At 51.3% G+C, this 21,899-nt stretch overlaps 1 protein-coding gene across 1 annotated transcript in view; it reads left to right on the forward strand.

Moving 5' to 3' along the window:
* Positions 1–20,466, forward strand: part of SH3RF3 (SH3 domain containing ring finger 3) — a 401,913-nt gene extending 381,447 nt beyond the window's left edge. The window contains exons 9-10 of the mRNA XM_077134952.1: positions 6,928–7,262; positions 17,259–20,466. Of these exons, the coding sequence (XP_076991067.1) occupies positions 6,928–7,262; positions 17,259–17,427 (504 nt within the window). The 3' untranslated portion in view covers positions 17,428–20,466. The remainder of the gene's footprint in view (positions 1–6,927; positions 7,263–17,258) is intronic.
* The last annotated feature ends 1,433 nt before the right edge of the window (positions 20,467–21,899 follow it).

The following is a 21,899-nucleotide window of genomic DNA, read 5'->3' on the forward strand; positions in this document are numbered from 1 at the left end:
ATTCCCCTTGGCTTCCTGTAATTTCAGAGACAATTTTCTGTACTTTCCAACTGACCTTTTTAACTGGCAATAGTTCTTAATTTAAACCTTAAATTCTTTTCCCTTTTGCCAAGTTTGATACTAATGTTCTATAAAATAATTAAGCATCCTAGAGAAGTCCCTGTCTTAAAGCAAAAAATTATTTCATCATTTGTGTAATGGTTTATGGATTTCCTGTACTAAGTACCATACGAATGAACCCTCAAATAGCACTTAATTAAATATTAGGTTTCTAGAGATTAATCCTTTTAGAGTATGGCTTTATTTAAGGGTGTGTGCACATGTGTACACACGTGAGTACATACGTTTGCACACACAGCTTTTTCTTAATATGTCATTAGCTCTTACTTGTCTTATATTGAAGAATATTCCATCTGTGAGAGAGCCTCAGATCTAGGTGTGGCTCTTAAGAGCTGGAACATTTGGTTTTGCCTCACTGCATGCCTCCAGCCCTCTGTCCCTGCCATTTCCTCTGCCTGGAATGCCCTCCCGACCTGTTAGGCACCTGTTCATATGATCACGCCTTGTAGCAGCAGTGCAATCTGCGCGGGAGTAGCAGCACCTGGGAACTTGTTAGAAGTGCAAAAAAAATCTCGACCCGCCCAGACTTACAGATCAGAGTCCGCATTCAACAAGTTTGGAAAACACTGCTTAAAACTCATCTTGCATGTGCCCTGGGCTGCAGCACATAGTAGGTGCTCGGTAAACCTCGGTTTCTTTCTTTTACCACCTTCCCAAGAAGCCGGTCCCTTCTCTGTGTCTGTTTGTCACTTGTGGTCTTAAATCACATATCAGGCTGCACAGAATAAACTCTTGGCTTCTAATCTATCACTTTCTGTATTCTAAGTCACAATCACTTTTTGGTCCCCATTTCAGACCTGCTAATATTTGAGGGTACAGCCCAAACTTTTACATTATACCAAATTCCCTGGCTGGTTGTTTGAACACAAAAGTCTGAGAACCCCTGTGTGTTACCCCGGGTGCTCTCTCAAGGTAAAGGAAGTGTTAACAGTGAGACATGGCTTTGCGGTGGTAAATCGGATATGTTGGATGTGAGGCTCATTTTATCCATTTAACAAAAATGTACTGGAAGCTAGCTGGATCCTAGGTATCTTGCAAAAATATTAATATTCATAGATGAGTACAGGAGGCACATCCTTGAAAGAACATCACAAGTGCCTAATATGTGCAAGAAGCATTTGTAGATTTAAAAAGTGCTTTTACGTGTGTTGTCTTAAGAACGCTGTGAAGCACCCGGTGTCCTTCCAGTCGTAGAGAAGGGAAAACGAGGCTGGCCAGATCGCCAGTGAGTGGCACAGCTGTGACACGAAGCCTCGCTCCCCGGTCAGTGCCCGGGCCTCCCCTTGCTGTGCAGCCCCCTTCACAAGCGCTGTAACGCGGCATGATACAGGCTACAACTGAGGAAGAGATCCCAGTCCAGGGACTGAGGCACTGAAGAAGCTGGGAAGACTTCCTAGAGGAGGGGACGCCCTCTTCTGGGGAGAGGATGAGGCCACCACCCTGTGCAGATGTACCATCCCTCCCAAGACAGGACTTGTCAGAGCCAGGGAGGAACTCTGTTCCCAACAGATCAGACAGCTCTGCCTGGGTCCACCCAAGCAAGGCTGAAATGATTGGACTTTGGCCATTCCTAGGGATCATGGGGATGGAAAGTGATCCAGCCCCAAGAGGAGGGAATTGAAGTTGCAGATGGAGACAGCAGAATACTGGTGGAAAACTTGTGTAGGGAAAAAATAACCCCGCCCCCTAAGTGGAACAGTGAAGCTATTCAGTGAACCCTTCTCACTGGATTAATGAAAGTTGCTAATTTAGCCCAGGTCCCAAGGGAAACCCCAGCAAATTCATTCTTCCTTAATATAAACTTTTAGCCCAGATCGACCATAAATTGTGTCCTCTAAAACCTTTGCTCGTCCCATGGTATCACCCCCATAATCAATCAGCAAACCTTTCCCCACCACACTCAAAGTGTCCGTTAACTAGTTCTTAACCGCATTATGTGGAATGGCTACCAGAGGAAGTGCTTGGAACAGTGACATAAATATTCCATGAATTCCGTGTGCATGATGCTTGACTAATGCTCCAAATTCCACAGGAATTTGTAATAAGTGGATGCTTGAGGCATTAGCAGAGTTCCATCCTGGAAGAAGAACATTTCAGAGAGTATTTTCCAGCCATGATACACATCAGTGTTTGCCAAAGTTGAATTCAGAAAATGATCAGCCATTTAATCATGGTACACTGAAACCAAAAAATGATCCATCACGTTGACCCACCCACCCCACCACTTTCCAAAAGAAACAGCAAAGATTGGAACTTTACTGCAGGTCTTCTAAGTGGCCCAATGGCAAGATGATTGAGAAGTGAAAAGTAGACTGGGAGTGGGAGGTTGTCATCTCTCTATTCAGTTGTACATTCTTTCAAGGTGTAAGCCATGCTGTCCAGAGCTGTACATCCTCCACGGTGCCTACGAGTAAATGTTTGCTGGTTGAGTCTGCTCTCCGCTCACAAGGCAAACAGGACACTTCTGTAAGGAGATGTGAGAACTTTCGTACTGAAGTTAATTCATTTGAGAAATACATGTTGAGAACCTGCTGTGTCTTAGGCCCACACTAAGCAAGAGAATACTGCCGTGTATGTAAAGCTTGTCTTCTGGAGGTAAAGACTAGAAGGAAATGAAAAGGAACCTAACCTAGGCTGGGGTGAAGGAGGAATGGGAGCTAGGCAGGAAAAGGTTGTGACAGCCAAAGATGTCTTCACGTAGTGCCAGATGTCAGTGCTGGGGAGCCAAACCTCCTGGGGGAAGCAGTCCCTACATTGAATCCTACAAGTCTTTCCCTCCTGGCCAGGTAGAAACAGAAGGAGCCCAGCAGATTGGTTGACCATGTGGGTAGGTGGTTCTCAGCCACCATGTTCCTCTGGGAATCTTCTCCAAATTCAGCCAATCAGACTGACCTTGTGGCTTCTGCTTTCAGAACATCCGCGGGAAAGAGCCCTGCCTTCACCTGCCCCAATCACCAGCCTAAATCAAGCTCCCACCCAGTGGTGGAGTTGGTTCCTAAACCTTCTTGCTACCCACCTCTACTCCACCATTTCCCCAACCGTGGTCACTCAAATTGCTCCACCAAAAAGGGTTCCATGGTGAAACAAACTTGGGAAACACCGTGCCTTATACCACTGCCATGTTTTCTGATGGATTGTTCTAGGTTTTATTTCCTGTTTTCCTGCACGACCTCCAGGGCCTAGGACAAGGCGCAGTAGAACGATGTTCAGCAAAAGTGCCAGAATAGGAGGAAGAGAAACACACCGTGGCTACCCGGGGGCATTGGGGAGAGTCGCCAGACCATATGCCAACCGCTCAAGGATGTGCCCACCTCTTCCTCCTGCCCCCAGAATCACCCCCAAAACTCCTCCATCAGCATCCGTACAGAGCCTGAGAGCAGGAATGGCTCTTAGGGGGCCCACCCCCTGGGAAAAAATGTATTTAGAAAAGCAGTCAGCACCTCTGCTTGTTTATAAAAGCATGGGCTGGCAAGGTAGTGGGGCTTCTCTGACTTCCGTGCCTTGGCAACTTGCCTTTCCCTTTTAACCTGCTGGAAGCTCTTAGGAAGTGCCATGTTTTCACCTCCAAAGCCTCCGAGAGGCAGATGTGAGTATGTCTTAATTAAATGTTCTTCTATTTATATATTATATATAGCCGGAGGTCTAGGGGCACAAAACTTTTAATGTAACTGAAAATTCATGAACGTAGCAGAGCCGATTTTTGTAGTCAAGGGTGATGGTGATTGACACTTTAAAAATACTTACCCAAATGTAAATCATCCAACCTGGGCACCTGCCAGAGCCTCTCACAGGAGGGGGACACACCTTCATTGGGCACATGTGTCAAGATTTCCATGTCGTGAACAAGAATTCCCTGGCTGCACTGCCAGGAGCAAGACAGTGACACGGCCCCAGAGAGCGGTGGGCTGGCAGGAGGCCTCATGGCTGCAGCCGTTCCCCGGGAGTATTTGCCCACCCACTGAGGAGTGTCTGCAGACTACATGCTCTAGTCTGGGAAGCTGCCCCGGACAGCACCCAGTGCTGAGGGCCCCCCCACCCCACCCCCTTCACGGCCGACCCAGAACCAGCCCCAGTCCCTCGAATCAGGTGGCACATGTCCTCTCCCCCTGAGGCCGTCTGGCAGGAGTGAAGAGCCATTCAGTGTTTTAGCTGAGCATATGGGTTGTATACAGACAGATGTGGACAGTTACGTTATTTGAGGTCTGGGGATATTCAGCTTCACGGTTCTGTTTTAGTAGAACTGGAAGAGCCCTCATTGGCTATCTCCTGCCTTTTTGATTTCCATTCTAGCAGTGTTTGGGCTGTGTGGTTGTCATCATGCACTCCCTTGACTCATTGAGCAGACCCCTCTTCCCTTGTGCCTGAAGGCCCACGGAATGCTCACGCTCCCTCCCGGGCCCTCCCTGAGTGGGTCCCCACGTGGGGTGCCCCTCCCTGCTGTGTGGAGATGGCCATCGTGAGGAGCCGGACGCACGTCACTGGCTGGTGTGTGGCACCTTTGTAGCTGTGGAGGCCTCGGGCTCCAGCTATTTGGGGGAACAGGGACACCCTAAAGCAACACGGAAGTCACTCTTGAACATGCCCCAGGTGTCCAAACAGGGAGAAGCCAGGAAAAGTGAAACAGGCAGGGTGGCCCCACGCCCACCTGTCCCCACCGGGCCACAGGCCTTCCTGAGCCAGCCTTTTCTTCATCGTGGGTCATCGCTAAGACGTCTGTTTCCATCCCTTCTGTCAGTGCCCGTACGAGGGCTAGAGGAAAGCACGTGACCTGTTCTGACCGGTGCTGATGGCTTAGCTTGAGGCAATGTGCATTGAGAGGTTCCGCCACCACCAAGTCCGCCCAGTAGGTCCTGGCAGCCATGTCGGGCTGGTCCTCTATCTGAGACAGGTCTGGTGGGTCCCTCCCGCTTAACTTCCACTGAACAAGAGAAAAACGAAGTTCCAGGAAAGCTATGAGAATGTCCAAATTCTAAAGCAAGCACGATATTGTAAAACCACCTCTGTGCCTGTGTGTGTATGCATTCACTCTCATTCACACATGCACAAATGCACACTCACATGAGGCCCAGCCCCGGATAAATGCAGTTACCTTTCTCTCGCATATGGAATTTTAATTCTTAGAGTGTCAATGGGCGATGGTTTAAGCCCTTTCCATGTAGGGCGTCATAGGCCATGGCTGAGAGAGGCAAAGGGATGAGAACTTCGTTCATGCACAATGATGCATAGAATTCAGAGCAGGTTGAATTGGTGGCTGGCCCGAGTGACCAAGGGCACTGGCCGGGTCACCAGCCTGGCCCTCCAGCCTCACCAGTTCCTGTCGAGCATCTTCTCTGTTTCAGCACAAAATACAGAGTGGGCGACCCTGGAGCCAAGAGAGTGCTGAGTCTGTGCCTGCAGCTGAAGGGTCGGGGGCTGGTCCTCCCGCCACGGATGGCCACTTGGGGTGGGGGGATGGGTGGAAAGGGAAATCCTCTGTGAGAACGGGCAGTGGGTAATGAACTTGGAGAGGGGTTGGGGGATGTTGAGGCAGGGCCGCGTGATTGTAAGGGCAGATGGATTCCTTCCCATTAGGTCACTGGGACTGACAGCAGCCTGGCACAACCCTGGACAGCCCTTCCCTTCTAGGGCAGCTGCTGGCCGGGGTGATGAAGTTTAGCCAGGATATTTCCCAGGGGGGGAATGCAGTGCACCAAGGAGCAGGGGGCTCTGAGTCCTGCCGCTGCTCTCCGTGGTTGGGATGTGGGGTTAGTATGGCCTGGAATAAAAAGAACAGCACAGCATGCTCACCTGAGCCCCCACCCCCACCCCCACAGGGTGTCCGAGAGGAGCCAGTAACACTCCTGGTGAGGCGATTTCTTTGTCACATGCTGCTCTCCACTCTGAGCCAAGCACTCATTCCCCCAGGGAATGTATGAGATGCATGCACACACGTACCCCCAGCAGACATGTGCCTGCACATGTGCTCACACACACGTGCACGTGGCAGAATTTCTTGTGTGGTGAAAATCATTTCATGCAGAGGAAAGTTTGCACAAAATGCTGCCTGGGGTTTCCAAAGGGAAGTTTACCCAGGGATGCAGGCGCTTTCGCTCTATTAATCCAGGGGTGAGGGTGGTTTATCCCAGAAAGACTAACTAGTCCCTGAAAGCTTCTTTTAAAACTGTTTGACGCTAACAAGAAGTGAACCAGGGACTCGCTAACAATAGATGGGAAATTAGAGTGTCCAGTAAAGAGCAAAATGGTACCTTCAGACCCAAAGTCAGCCAGAAGGCAAGCCTGACGCGAAACCATAGTCAGGTAAAGGTGTGTTCCCGGGAAGGCAGGGCCGCCACCCACAGTCTCCGAATTCCTGGGGAGTCCGGCCGGGAATGATGTGAAGGAAACCACTCCATCTGGGACCCGGGGGAGGAGAAGCCCAATGACATTGACTCCTGGTTCCTCTGACATGACAAAGCAAGGCTGCCGAGCTGGAGCAGGGAGGGAGGGTGCAGGCGCCCCAGCTGCCTCCTCAGGCCCAGGAGCACTCACTCCCGGATGCCCAATCCAGCCATACCCACTTCTCCTGCCCCAGGGGAGTTGTGGGTCTGTTCTGGACATCCCTGCCAGGTTTGGGGGAAGGAAGGAAAAGGAGAGAGGAAGGGGAACAGCTTTGAATCTTAGCTTTTTTTATTTTTTTTTATTCCTCTAGCTAGCTTTACAAGGTTATTTTTAAAGTTTTCAAGTAGGATTATGCTTACCCATCACACTAACAGCCGGGGAATTTGGAAGCCTCAACTCATTTGGTTTCAATTTTGGGTGTCTTTCCAGAAGGAGAAGAAGAGCGGGCTGCTGAAACTTCTAGCAGGGGCATCTACCAAAAAGAAGTCACGTTCCCCGCCGTCTGTCTCTCCAACGCATGACCCCCAGCTGGCCGCGGACACCACTCTCCAGGGCGCGGTGGGGCCCGAGGTGTCCCCGCTGTCCAGCCACGGTAGGGCAGGCTCCTGCCCGATAGAGAGTGAGATGCAGGGTGCCATGGGAATGGAGCCACTGCACAGGAAGACGGGCTCCTTGGATCTGAACTTCTCCTTATCCCCTTCTCGGCAAGCACCTCTGTCCATGGCTGCTATCCGTCCTGAGCCCAAGCCGCTGCCCAGAGAGAGGTAAGGAGGAAGGGTGGGGCGCGTGCACCCTCGGCCACAGGGACGCAGGGGTCCATCCCAGCAGTGGAGGCTGCCTTCGGGGAGCAGGGACAGCAGAGCTTACAGCCACGGAATGCCTTGGGGGATTAGATTTGCAACATATTCCTCACCATCTCCATCCATTCCATTCCTGAGTTTGCTGATGAGTTTGGAAACTGCATTTCCATTCTCTGCATTTCCAGTCTCTGAATCCATCTAATCCCTGAGTTTGAGATTGGAAGGGAATTGTCTGAAAACTTATCAGAACCTGTGCAAAACTGAGCTCAGATGGTGCAAGTTCAGAGGTGAGGGAAACCTGTATCCCCTTCAGTCTCATGACGCATTGATTACCTGTGGGAGCTCCAAAGCAGTCCCCCCAGGCTTAGCCCCCAGATTGTCCCACCCAGAGAACAGAATTTCTTGAAGTTGTCCCTCTCAAAGAAATTATAAAATGTTACCCTAAAATAGGCTTCGAGAATATATAGTCCTATAGGTTGAGCTATATGAAATTGCCAGTATGGATTCATTTTTTACCAAAAACAGCTATTTCATGTAGTTCAATCTAGAGTTTCATAGACCAGGAAACTGAGTCCAAAGGAGGTGAGATGACCTGCCCAGGTCCCTTGGTTGTGGGGCCCAGCTCTCTCCAACTGTCGGGAGCCCCCGGCTGGGGCTCTCCCCACCCCCCGGAAGGAGTTTTACAAGGAGTCAGAGAGCTCACTTCTTGCTCTGTGGGTCAGGACATTTGAGTTATATGTCCTAAAAGAGCCCTTAAATAAAGGCCAGAAAGCCTTGGGGAGAAATGAAAATGGTCATCAAGGTAGGATTTCTGGAAAATGCTCTCAAAGTTCCTTAACATTGAAACATTGCTTGGATGATAAAACATTAACCACCTACTGAGAAAACAGCTCTGTTACTGCTCTCAGAGCCTTTTCCCCGATGCTTCCATTGCTTCCACGCTCTGCTGCGTCTCCACTTGCAGGACTGCCAGCTGAGAAGGCCCCTGACAGCCTGAGTGCCTGCTAACCCAGGGGGCCCGCCTCAGTGCCACATGCAGCAAGGGGCCTCAGCAGAGCTCCATCCAGATCAGGGGTCAGCAAACTTCTCCTGTAAAGGGTCAGATCATAAACGTCGTTGCCCTTGTAATACCAGATCAGCCAAAGACGTCAGTGCCTGGGTGTGGCTGTTCCAATAAAACTTTATTTATGGGCGCTGACATTTGGAGCTCATATAAGGGTCATGTGTCATGAAATATTACTCTTTTTTAAAATTTTTTCCCAGCCATTTAAAACTATAAAAACTGTCTTGGCTCTTAGACCTTAGAAATTTGCCTGCAGGCTGCGGTCTGCAGACCCTGATCTGCATATTTGACTTTAGAGCTGAGCCTCTCAGGTGATATTGAAATCAGGGCCACTGTTCCCTGCAAACAGATCCCTCTCCAGGGTGGTGGAGGGACAGGTCTGGGGCCAGCAGCTATTGATTCCTGATAAGCAGTTAAATTCAAGTCTGTATTTAAACCTATACTTCAACTAATAATAACAAACATTTATTGAGTGCTCTGTGCAAGGGTGGCATTCAGATTCTGGCTGTAAAGGCTGAGCTGCTAGCTTGATGTCCGCCGTCCCTGTGAGCTTGGCCCTGTGCCAAGTGCCTCTCGAGAACCCTTGACCTCTGCACTGTTACTAGCCACATTTTAGAGATGAGGACACAGGTTGAGTTACAGGTGAGGTAACTTGTGCATGATCACACAAGTACTTAGCAGCAGAGCCAGAATTGGAACTGAGGGTGACCCTGCCACAAAGTCCAAGCCCTAAACCCCTCCATTTTGTGGGGGCTGCACAGCCACCCCCAAGGCCTCACAGATGTGGAAGCATTGTGATACCATCAATTTGTAAATAGTATGGAAAATGTCACCTCCCTGCCAGGGGACCACTGCATCTGCATCTACTTTCAGATCCTCCAAAACTGATCACTGTCCCACTGCCTGTCTAACGTACAGGTGCATTACTGACCCAGTCATGCCAAAGCTAATGACAGTAAAGTGCCTCAACCTGAACAAGTTCCCCAGGAACCTGGATTTACACACACGCACACACCACTGCCTGCCTCCACTCCTTTTCCAAAGAGGCGTCCTCCAATTTCAGGCAGCTCTTACATGTCAGAAGCTTCTCCCTTTCATGGGGCCCATGTCTAGCTGCCTGGGATGCTCCTCCCTGGGCCTCACTGAGCAGGGTGCTGGCTCTGAGAAGGACAGACTTCTCGGTCTTTCAGAGCTGCTGTCCTGTCTCCCTGAGTTTCAGATCTCCCCACATCCTATTATCTTCAAAGAGCCACTTTGAAACTCCTCTATCAAATGTCTTAACAGAAGTCTGTGATCAACTAGAAAACACAGAGAATTACTAGCATTCCATGAATATTCCCTCTAACCAGAGTGTTTTGTACTCAGAAAAGCTTAAAGCGACCCAAGACTTCTGGTCTTTGTCCTTGTCCCCAGGCACACAGCACAGCCTCACTAATGAGAGGAGTTTTGAAAAACAGCCTTAAACCAAACTACTTCCTAATGAGCCACAGAAATGATATCTCCCCTCAACTTTTGCAGCCCACAGACCACTTAGAGCCCTGGGGAGCACTGAGATGTCACCAGGGAAATGCTGACTCTTCGGGCTGATAGGGCTCCAGAAGGCACTTGAACTCCAGCCCTGAGGCTGGTGGATAAAACTTGCTTTGCAGCTGGAGGTGGGGAGCAGCTGTGACTCTGCTGCCTCACAGAGGCAAGAATCCCTGCTGATGGAAGCCCTGTACATTCACTCACCTACCAAGTATTTGTGGTGGGCCTGCTGTGTACCTGCTCACTGCATGATTACAGAAGTGGGAAATGACTACAGGGCAGGGTCAGGATGGGAAAACCCTAATGAGGAGTCTCTCTCACCCCCAGACGAGCTGGGTCCTGAACGTGGAAGTTTTGCTGTCTGCATCTCTTGAGCATCTCCTCTATACAGACTCCCATGGTCTCAAATTCTCTCCTGAGGATTTGAGAAAATAACAGGGAGCTGCTCTCCTAAGCTGCTTTGCAAGGAAGTTAGTTTAGGTTGAGAGGTGGCCCGAGGGAGCCATACGGAGGCTGCTCAGGGGCGTACCCCAGAGAGCTACTCGGGACTTGTTCTGCAAGCACGGCTGCCCTGCCCTGTAGGCTCACGGGCTGTCAGTCCGTCTTGCAGAAGGAGCCTTGTCTGAACCAAGCTCACAAGCCTGAGGCATGAAAGCACTGCACCGCCATCACTCCCTTCCAGGGGGGCTTAACTTTTGGGTCATCTGAACACATTTTTGCCCTATGGACAATGTACAGGAAGCCAGATCTCTGAAAACTGCTTGGGGAACTCATAATAGGGAGTGGAATTAGAGGATGTGACTGTCACATGCATCAGGTGAAAGCTGCCGAATGTCCCCACCTACCCACCAGGGATATACCAACCCTGGTCAGGCCTGATGCAGCCCCTCCTGTACCCCAGGCCCTGGACCCTTCCCTCCTCCTGGCTCTCCTATATCTTGGCAGTATTGCTCGGTGGCTCTGAGCAAATACACCTGCCACTTACCTCAAACAAGTTCCTTAGTTTTTCGGAGTTGCAGGTCTCACATATACTTAACACATATAATATTTATAAAACACCTAGATTAACACCTGGAAAATTATGAGTGCACAATAAATTATCATCATCACCATTATTATTCCACTACATCCTGGCAGATCTCCCTCTCCTTTTGGTTTATGAATCTTTTTTCTATCTGCTTACACATTCAGGCAGCTCATCCCCAATGCTTGCTCTCCCGTGAATTGTTAGCTTTGTTAGGATTTCAGCATGTTTTCTGTTTGTTTATCTTGACCCTTATGCCATAGAATAATCCCCCCCTCCCCAAAGATGTCCACATTTTAATGGCTGAAACCTGTGAATTTTGTTACTTTACCTGGCAAAGGGGAATTGGGGTTACAGATGGAATTGCTAGTGAGCTACATTCAAATAAGGAAATTGTCCTGGGTTACCTGGGTGGGCACAGTACAATCACAAGGGTCCAAGAGTAAGGCAGCATGGTGTGACGACTTCCTGCCTTTGTTGGCTTAGAAGATGGAGGAAGGAGCCACAAGCGAAGGAATGTAGGCAGCCTCTAGAAGCTGAAAAGGGCAAATTGTTTTGTTTCCTAGGGAACGGTTTCCGCTTCAACAATGAGAATTTGTTAGCTTATAAGCTTACAGTTTTGAGACCATGAAAAAGTCCAAATCAAGACATCCTGAAGATGATACTTTCTTCCCAAAAATCAGCTACCAGCAATCCTTGGCTCCTCTGCCATATGGCAAGGCACATGGCAGTGTCTGCTGTTCTCTCTCTCTCTCTCTCTCTCTCTCTCCCTCTCTCTTCATCCTGTTTATAAAGGATTTTAGTAAGGGGATTACAGCCCATCCTGAATGAAGTGGTCATACCTTACATGGAGCAGTCTCATCAAAAAATCCTACTTACAATGGATCCACACCCTTAGGAAAGGATAAACACCCTTTGCCAGGGTACATACAGCCTCAAACCACCACACAAGGACAGAGACTCCCCTACGGCCTCCGGAAAGAATACAGCCCCACTGACGCCTTGATTTATCAGACTTCTAACCCTCAATAAACAACCAATTTGGGTTGCAGCACGCCACTAAGTTTGTGGTAATTTGTAAAAATGGCAACAGGGGACAAATAATACATGTTAATATTACAATTTAGCATCCAGGGTCAAGACTTATTTTTATCATTTCCAAGTTCATAGGGCCCACCACTCTGTAAATACACATTCCCCAGACTCAGGGGGCCACTTATCCTCAACGAGGTTGAAACCCGTTTTCCAAGAAGCCTGGAACGCAGAAACCACATGAAGCAGTCTGTTGCCAGAGAGGAGAACAGAGGACACTGAAAGAGGACGGGACAGTCCCAATCTCATACCTAATTGCTATATACAGCACTAAGACTCCAGTCTAGTTTGAGCGTCTTGATTCCTTGAGCCTCATGATGGAAAATAGGCTATAATCAGCATAACTTCAATTACGCTCAGCAGGGCAGAGTCTCTAATTGATTTAAGATGCCACAACCATGGCACACGGGAGTAACTGCCATCCTCAACCGTTCATGTGACCTTTATATCTATAATGGGCAATATTAATTACTCTCATGCAGCAGAAAGAATAACTCAGAGTCTTGGAATAATCTGGACCAAAACATTAAACACTTGTATAAATTCAGCCCACATCCATCTGGACTCATTAAATCATTGAATTGCTCAGAAGCACCAAATTACTTTTTTCCCCCCTAACAAATTATATTTTTAAAGCTGCTTGTTTGTTTTTGCATCTGACAGTAAGGCAAAAGCCAAAAACTTGTGTTCAGAGTCTGAGAAACCTCACCCTTTGCCTTCTTTCCTTCCTTGGGGAAGAGAGAGGCAGAGGCAGGTGTTTGGAGAGGCGTTGGGGAATGGCAAAAGAGACTTTCCATTTGTTCTCTCAGATCCACAGGTGAGACAGGCACTGACTTTTGTGGACACACACACATACAGCTTCAGACTCCAGAAGACATAGCCAGAGGCGTGAGATATGCGGGGAGTCCCAGCTGCATATGGGTGCTGTGCTGTCTGATTTAATCAGCTCATTCCTCACATACCAGCGTCCATCCGTCCTCCTTCCGGGTGGGACCAGCAGGCAGCAGTTTGCAGAACTGAACAAGAGAATAATGTTTAACAATGGAAGGGTTGGAAGTGTCCCATAGTGGGGAGCTGCTGCTTCTAGCCACTGGGGCAGAACTGCTTCCTTAGGAGAAGAGAGTGTTTCTCCCGCCGACAGGAGCAGGATGGTTTGCAGCAGTGTGTCAGCATATTTTTTTATGCTAGACTAGGACGAGACAGGGATGTACAGCCTTTCCTACAACCCTACACCCTCTCCCCCTCAACGTTTTTGAAAGCCAGGGAGGTGAGGAGGGGAGCGAGTGGGGGGCGTGGGCCCCCCTTGCCGGGCTCTGGCATGCCCACTGACAGCAGCTGGGAACGGGTCCAGTCCTTTTGCACTTGCGATCAGTTAGAGTTGCCCAGACCAGGTCGTGAGCCGGCCCCGCTCCCTGGGGAATGCTGTGGTGTGAGGGGCCCACACTGCAGAGGTAGCCTCAGGGGCCACCTTCCTTTCTGCCATCCCTGCTCTTACCTGTAGAGCAAGTGGGGGGCCGGGTGGGCCCTGGGAGGTCCGTGCCCTGAGCGCTGGGTCTGGGTGTTCTCCCTGCGTGCATCTTTGCCTGAGCCTCGCACAACCCCAGCTGCCGTAAGACCGGGGCTGTCTGTCCAAAGGCTGACAGGGGCAGGGGCCGGGTCCTGGGAGCCGGTCAGACTGGACGTGCTAAAGGAGGCCTCATCCAGAGGGTTCTCTCTCACTCAGCAGCGTTTCCAAATGGACACGCCCGGGTGCGCAGCTTCCCGCATTGAACCCAGTCCCTGGCCTGGCTCCCCAAACTTCCGACCAAGTCGGTCCAGGATGGAGCCCGAGAATCTTTCCCAGGGACCCTGATGTCTGTGGCCACTTAGAGAAATGCTGACGTAGGGTCCCTTTTAGTATTATTAGTTTAATTTATTTATACGTTCCTGGTTTCTCCAAGCTCAAAATATCTCAGATCAGAGGCTCTGTATAAAAAAAACCCGTGAGAACCCCTAGAACAGCCAGCTGCTCGGGCGGGGTGGGGGGTGGATTCACTGCAGGGCCACTTGTGCGGTCTTGGCCTGCAGGGATGCAGAGATGGGGTGGCCAGGACACAGGCCCCCTCCAGGTCGGCTGGCAGCCCAAGGAAGCCCAGGGATAAAGGATTTCTCACCTTCCTGCACCCCAGCCAGAGCTGAGAGAGGGTTGGGAGGGGCCAAATGGATGAAATACATGAATCTTATAACATGAAGATTCAGAGGTTTGCAGGGCTTCCCAGTCAATGAAATCAAGCAGTGCCCCTGCCCCCCAGAACACCCTGGGGGTGCAGCTGGGAGAAAGCTTGTGCCCTGCCTGGGGTCAGCAAGGCCCGGGGCAGTGCAGGGTCCTCTCCCCTCTCCCCACCCACCAGAGCCCCCCATTCGGCCCCCGAGCACAGGCTGCTGCTGGACAGGTGACAGCATGATGAACTGTTCTCCTGCAAAGCCCACTCTGCACATTTCAACTCTTATTACTTGCCTTTGCCCAAAGGAGGTGGGGGGACAGTCCAATTTATTAGCCAAGGAGCCAGATGACCGATGGCCTTTGGTGGACTGGGCACTCCAACGAACATTAGACAAGCCCGGGCAGCTGGACAGGACAAGGAGCTATTAATTAGGAGGTGAATGGTGGAGCTGTGGATTCTTCTGAATCTACTGCCAAGCCTCAGGCCCATCTCCCACTCCCATCCCCACCCCAGCAGAAGCTTCTGGGCGCTTGCTGGCCCTCACTTGGCTGCTGCTGCCTCTGCTGCTGGCACCTCCCCAGCAGCTCCCACTCTTCAAACCAATGGGGCCACCTAAAGGCCTCCAGCCTTCTTTCCTTCGTTCATTCAACATGTGCAGTAATTCAACATCTCTATTTATCGAGCAGCTAATGTACACCAGGTACCATCCTAGGGACTGGGGATATAGCAAGGAGCAAAATGTGCAACAATACTTGCTGTCATGTAGCATTCACTCCAGCATGGGTCCGCAAGTACTGTCCAGAGGCAGATGGCAGTAGTGTGTGAAAGGGGCAGAATGCGCTGGTGGAGAGGCAGGGGAGGGCTGTGGCCATGGGAGTGAACTTGGCAAAGGATGGAGCCCCCCATAGAGCTCTGGCAGGACAGAGCATTCCAGCAATTCCCCAGCAGTCCTAGGAACAGCAGTCCAATGTGCCAAGGAATGGCCAGAGAGGGCCTGGGGACCTCGGACGCCACACCCTGAGTCTGGCTGGTGCTCTCACAGGGTGGGAAACCACTGGTGAGTTCTGAGCAGAGGAGACGTGCGTTTTTAGGGATTCCCTCCAGCTGCTGAGTTGAGAGTAGGCTACTGTGGAGCCAGGGTGACACCTGGAAGCCTCTTAGAGGCAGGTGCACAAGCCAGAAATGGGGATATAAATTGGGGAATCGTCACAGAGATGGCATTTAAAACCATGAAGCTGGAGAGAGTTCCTGGGGGACTCGGTGGATGGCTCTCGGACACGCGCTTATTTGCAGGGTTCTCTCCTAAGTAGCCTCGAGGGCAGTACCCAGAGATTGTCGTCCAATCCAGCAAGCGGGCATTGAACATCTCCAGGCTCTAGGCAAAATGGGTGTCTGTAGCAAGAGGAGTTTCCTCAGTTATTTGCAGCTAGAGACTGTCAGAGACGGGAAAAACTACTGAGCAGTTAATAAGCCCCGCCTTGCCGGCTGCAAAATCCATGCACATTGGTGATTCGGGTTCATATGGACTCTGGAGACAAGCTGAAGCTCTTCCTGCACCACTGTTTTTAAAAATCCAGGCAGTCATCCATCAAAAAACTGAGGAGTGAGGGTTCCAGTTAAATGTTGGTGAAAAAAAAAAAACCCACGTCCTCTGGACTTTCCCAAAGGACCAGAGCAAGGCACCGGGCCCAGGTGGCCGAAGTGGGAGGGGTCCTGGGCTGGTGATGAGTGGTGAAGGGCCCTAGAGTCCTGACTGGTTTCCCCTTGGGGTGGCGTTTCAGAAGATGGCTGGTCCTCGGGGGGGTGGCGTACAGCACCTCCTTTAGCCTCCCCCTCCTCGTCTGAGGCTTGCGGGTTCGGTGTGGGGAGCAGCACAGGAAAGCGTGGTGGGTAGGGTGGCCAGGCGGGCAGGGCACGGCCTCAGTGTGTCAAACCACCCTGCACTGACTGTGAAGCTTGGGGTCCTAGGCCAGAGAGCGCCCACCCGCCCTAGGTCCTGGGAGAGCTGGGGGGGTTGGGGCCTGGGCCCCTGCCCCAAGTTAGAGCTCGGTCCCGACCGCACCCTGTGAAGCCACCCAGGAGGCAAAGGCGATGGCCCAGGGAAGTCTTGACAGTTGAGTTGCTAGGTTACAGTTTTATGCAAAAATTGATCTGAAAACAGGGACATCAGAGGCTGCAGGGGGCAAGGTTTTGTGTGAAAGTGAGCAGGAGGGCATGCGGGAAGGGGATGCGTGACAAATGAAACCTGGTTTAGGAGGCGGCTTTGGAGCCTGTATTTCAATGTGATCGTATCGAGCTGGATTCCCGCAGCCTGCAGTCCCTCCCAAGTGGACAGCCAGTGCCCTCCGTGTCACCGCACAGCTGTGCATTCTCCACCATCATCATTTTTAGAACGTTTGCATTACGGGGTATATTTTGTAATGATGACCATTTCGTTCCCTACCCCCAAAATGTCACAGAGACGTCTCAGCGGGGCTCCCAGCACCTGGAGAGGGGGGCCCTGTTTTTTGAGACAAAGAAAGTGACCCTTAGAGAGGTCAAGGCAACGAGCCCAGCACCTGTCAAAACCAAGACATGACCCTGGGCGGGTCCCTTCCCCAGCCCCACGCTGCGAGGATGCATGTGGCTCCTCATCCTGCGGGCAGGGGGGGATATCCCGCTGGTGGCAGAACTGGTGGCCTGGGCTGGAGAGGGGCGCAGGGCTTAATGTGAGGTGAGCCGAGGTCAGAGAGCATTCCAGCTAGTGTCTAAAATGACACCCTGGCGGGAGAATTTAAAAGAAAAACAGAAATCATAAAATGTTTAAAGAAGTATAAGTTAAAATAAAAGCGGAAAAATTAAGAAGAGGGCAACATAAAAATAAGTTAAAAAAATTTTAGGTGGGAAAAGCGGCCCAGATATATGATACTTCACCCGAGTAGGGAGAAGAGAGCGAGAGTGCGCACCAGCAGCCCTGAGCCGTGCCCTGTCCCCGCTAACGACATCTTCAATCCCTCGGCCACTCGGGAGACCCCAGGTCCGGCCACTCCTGGGCTCTGCTCTTTCCGCAGGTACCGCGTGGTGGTCTCGTACCCTCCCCAGAGCGAGGCAGAGATCGAGCTGAAGGAAGGGGACATCGTGTTTGTGCACAAGAAGCGCGAGGACGGCTGGTACAAGGGGACCCTGCAAAGGAACGGCCGCACCGGCCTCTTCCCCGGCAGCTTCGTCGAGAGCTTCTGAGGCCCCCTCCCCGCCGCCGGACAGCCCAGCTCACCAAGGGAGTAAGCCTTCCCCTCCGAGGCTCCACGGCGCGAGCAAAAGGGAGGCCCTTCCCCAGCCCCACCAAACAGATGGACTCTCCGTGGCTCCCGTGACTTCAGGGGATGGCCCTGGCCAGGGCGGGTGGCCAGGGCGGGGCGGTGGCCGTGGCGAGGTAGTGCCTTCCGCCTGCGAGCCCCAGCCCAGAGCACACGCTTCGGGGTTGCTCATCAATGAGCTGCCTCTGTGTAAATTGTAAAGAAAGTATCTTTTAAAAAAAGAAGATGGTGATGAAAGTTGATTTATTGCTGTAACTTATTGCCCAGCTGCGGTGTTCTTGCTTGCAGCCTATGCAAGATGGAGCTGAAAGCTGCAGGATGGGGCTGCAGGGAGCACTGAGACCTTATGTCCGGGTGGAGCCGGGGTGGGGGGATGGGGATTGGACCAAAAGCGTTTGGAGAATGTCTTTACAGGCCGGCCCTGGGGTTCAAGTGGGGAGTCCAAATTGCTCCATCACCCTCTCTCCATATACCTCAATAACCTGTGACCTGGTCACTCTGCAAGAGTGCTCCCCCACGAGAGGTGCTCTACCAGGAGGGTGCTGAGGGATGGGCCCCAGGGAGCCCCTCTCAAAGCCCACCCCCCACCCCCCACCGGCTTTTGTCGGGGAAGTAGACCAGAACCCCATTCGGCTTTGTCTCCTGCCAATATTATGAGCAACAATTTTGTTTTTGCCACCACTGTCCTTTCCATTGCTTCTTTCTACAGCGTATCTTTTTAAATGTAAAGCTGTTAGACTTTATATATTTCTAATAGGTCCTACATTGCCTATTTTTTCATACATCTGGTGCTGCCTTTTTTGTAAAACTAGGAGTGACTTGGTTGAGCTTGAAAGAAAAAAGGTCTGAGGCGACATCAAACAAGCAGATTTTTTATACTTACTATACGAGTTTTGGAGAATGCGGGGAAGCCCATGTCCTCAGCTTCAAAACATTGGCTGGGGCTCCACAGCGTAAAAGAGAATCTGTTTAGGGGGTGAGGGAGAGTTTGGAAAAGGCCAATTTCTTTAAACCCGTACCAAACCCCCTGTTCTCTCTAGACGCTCAGATAATTATGATTCAAGCACTAGAAACATTTTGAGGAAGAGTCATTGTAATTGCCTTTTAAGTGGCAGTAAGGAGAACACTGCGGGTCTACCGCAGCCCAGGAAGGTGGCATTTTCCTTTAGTTATTGCTTCAGAGAGACTAACTGCAATTAGCATTGTCAAAATAGGATTTCCTGTTGTACAAGTGTATGGGTTTTACCAGGATTCAGATTCACCACATTGTGAAGGATTTTTCCTTCTTCTTCTTTTTTTTTTTTGAATAAATAAATGCTCCCTTACCAAGCGGTGCAAGCCTTTATCTCCTGGAGACTTAGAGGTGCAACACAGAGGAGCAGATAGAGGGTCAGACCTAGTGGTTAAGCACCCAGGGGAGCTGGGGAAAGGGAGAGAGGGGGGCAAAGGGTAACCTTCCGTCTTCTACTAAGCAGGCTGCGCAGAGGATGTGTTCATGAGTAAGGCAGCTCTCTTCCCACAGAAACGCAACCGAAGAGCCCTGGTGCAAGATGGTTTTATTCGCAAGAGATTCACACCTTAGGAATACATTTTTTTTTTTGTCATCTCAGTGTCACAATTTGTAACCCCTTTCTATAAATGTTTTTTTCAAAAACCACTCAGATGTAAATTAGGCTGCTTAAACTAGTTTTCGGTAACATAAGGTCTTCCTGATTTTTCAGGGATGCCACAAATTCCAGAAACAGAGTCTCTTGCCTGACACGATGCCTTTGAGATACGACATGCTTATTTTTGGCGGTCCTATTTTGGGGTGTGACTTGACTGTTTGGGGCCTGATGGCTCCTGTCCTCTAGAGGAAGGCGCTTTCCTTCATTCCACATGACAATGGGTTTAAGGAAACAGCTCCGAAACAAAGAGGGGAAAAAATCTGCTTTAAGCATAGAGAGCCGGGTTAGTCAAAACCAGCCAGATTCTATTTGCCATTAGTCTCCAACTGAGTGACCTACCATGCACAAAAATCATGCTTGTGTTTAAAACCCCACTGTCACCGAAAGCCAGTATAGAGTAACACTTGTTCTCATGTGAAGCCAGAATTAACTCAAGGCCCCAGGTAGTAAGGAATTTTTTTTTAACTAGGGCGGTTACCAGGTAACAGAAGAGACTAACTGGGACTTTCTTTTCTCTCCCAGCCACCGCCCCCTGTGGTGCTAATTGGTTGAAATGTGGTCAGAACCCTAGTCCCCGGAGGGATGGCAACAGCCCATAGGGCTTGTGCACCCCAGAGTTGAGAGTTGAGTCAAGTAGGCGAGATGTCTTAGGAGACACAGGTTGTCCCCTCTCACTGGCGGGGACTGTTACAGCCTTAGAGAGAAAAGAGCACAGAAAGGAGCATTTGCAGAAATCAGGGCCCGTCTTTGGGCCACCTCAGCTCTAAGGATGCACACATTTTGGCTCATAAGATGAACCCAAAGCCTCGTTTGAAATCTACACGTTCCAACCTGCCCCAGTAACTTAGACATTTCAGTTGTAGGGTGACATTTTGGTGGCCGAGGAGCACAGCACAAAACCCACAGCCACCCGTGAGTAAAGTGAGGGGAAGCCCAAGTTCAAGGAGGGCAGCCGGGGCCCCCGGAGGGCTGGGGGGCCCTTGGGGGTGGTAGGGTGAGCTGGGGATCAAGGGAGGAAGGGAGGGTGGGCAGGAGGTGCCCAGGGGCCAGGACCTTCCCCTGGGCCCCTTGCAAAGAAAAGGCCAGGCATGCGTGCCGCCAGCTCAGTGAACCGGCTGAGAAGCCTTCTGTACTTTGCACAGCTCACATACACACACATACACACACACACACACACACCCCAATGTTTTTGTGAAACATAAATGTCAGCGCGTGGTTTTGGAAGAATTGACAGTGATGACAAAACTATGACGCCTGTGTTTCCCAGTCTTTAAATAAAAATGAACATGGCGCGAGCTCGTGTCGGATGCTGTTTTCTCTTGGGTGAGAAGTAGTGGCCTTTCCAAAGACCCAGCACGGGGCCCCATGGCAGGCCCACTGGCCAGCTCTGCCTCTGACCCCGGCAGATTTCCCGTGGTAGGACTCAGGGGGACACTACACTCACATCAGGGCAGGTGGGCTGCCTGGCCATCACATGGCCACGTCGAGGGTCACAGGGAGACGAGAACCAAGCCACAGAGACAGTCCAGCCCGGGCTCTGAGGAGCTCCAGCTCCCCTCCTGGAAGAGTGGGGTGGCGTTGTGAGATGGCCCACCTACCCCTCCTGTGGGAAAAGCTTTTAGTGTCTGTGGGGACAGGTGGTCAGCTCCGTGGAAAACATATTCACCACCTGTGTCCTTCCTTGGGGCCGCCGTTGCCTCTCCGGTCCTCCGGGGTCGGGCTGAGGGAAGCATGTGCCCTAAAGCAGGGAACGGAAAGGCAGCAGGAGGGGCTTCCAGAGGACGGCCAACCTCCAGAAAGGTGGACCCATGCACCCGCTCGCCCTCCTTCCCCACTGCCACCCATTCGTCCAGCAGATGCTTCCTAAATCTTCTCTGTGCCAGGCACCAGCCTCCAGAGCTGGATGGAGGTGAGGTCAGGTCATCCTGCCTGGGGGTGTCTGCTGGGCTGGAGCCTCCCCGGGAGCAGGTTCTGCTCTCCAGACTGGAATTCTGATGCCCTGACAGGGGGTGGAAAGGCCCAGGTCTCTGTCCTTGAGGCTCCCCCACCCCAAGAGGGAACCTCAGCCCTGCTTCCCCTTGGGCTCTGGCAGTGAGTGCTGACAATTTGGTGTCTTCTACCCTGGTCGGTCAGCCAGAAAATACAGTGTTTGGTGCCATGGAAGCAGACAGAGGCAAATGAAACCCACGTGGCACCTGCCCTCATGAAGAGAACATCGTATTGAAGAAGTCAAATGGTGAATTCATTGAAAACCCAGACAATAGCCACGGTAACCAGGCAAACAGTCACTTCAGAGCAAAGTACTGACCACAAAAAGGGGCATCTGATCTAGTTCGGCAGCGCTGGGTGGAGGGCCATTGTCAGAGCAGCCCTGACTCGCTGGGACGTCCAGAGCAGCAGAGAGAGAGAGAGAGGCCCAGGTGTGCTCAGGGTAGGGGAAAGAGGGTACCCCAAAACCTCGAGGTTGGAGAGAGCGCGGCACAGAACGGAGAGAAGTCCAGGGTGACTGGAAAAGAGAGAGCGGGGTGGGGGGTGAGCAGGAGTCTCGGGGGGCAGGGATGAGAAGGGCGAGCAAGCGGGACCCCTCACAGCCTTCTTGGTCCTAGTCAAGGAGAAACCTTTGGAGCGTCTGCAGGGGGTGGCGTGAGCGTGCGTGTGTCTTCAGACACTCCCTGTGGTGGCAGGTAACGGATGGGTTGCGTGAATGTGGGGAAACCAGGCAGGAAGC

Source organism: Tamandua tetradactyla, chromosome 17 (genome assembly GCF_023851605.1).
Source record: "Tamandua tetradactyla isolate mTamTet1 chromosome 17, mTamTet1.pri, whole genome shotgun sequence".
Lineage (NCBI taxonomy): Eukaryota > Metazoa > Chordata > Mammalia > Pilosa > Myrmecophagidae > Tamandua > Tamandua tetradactyla.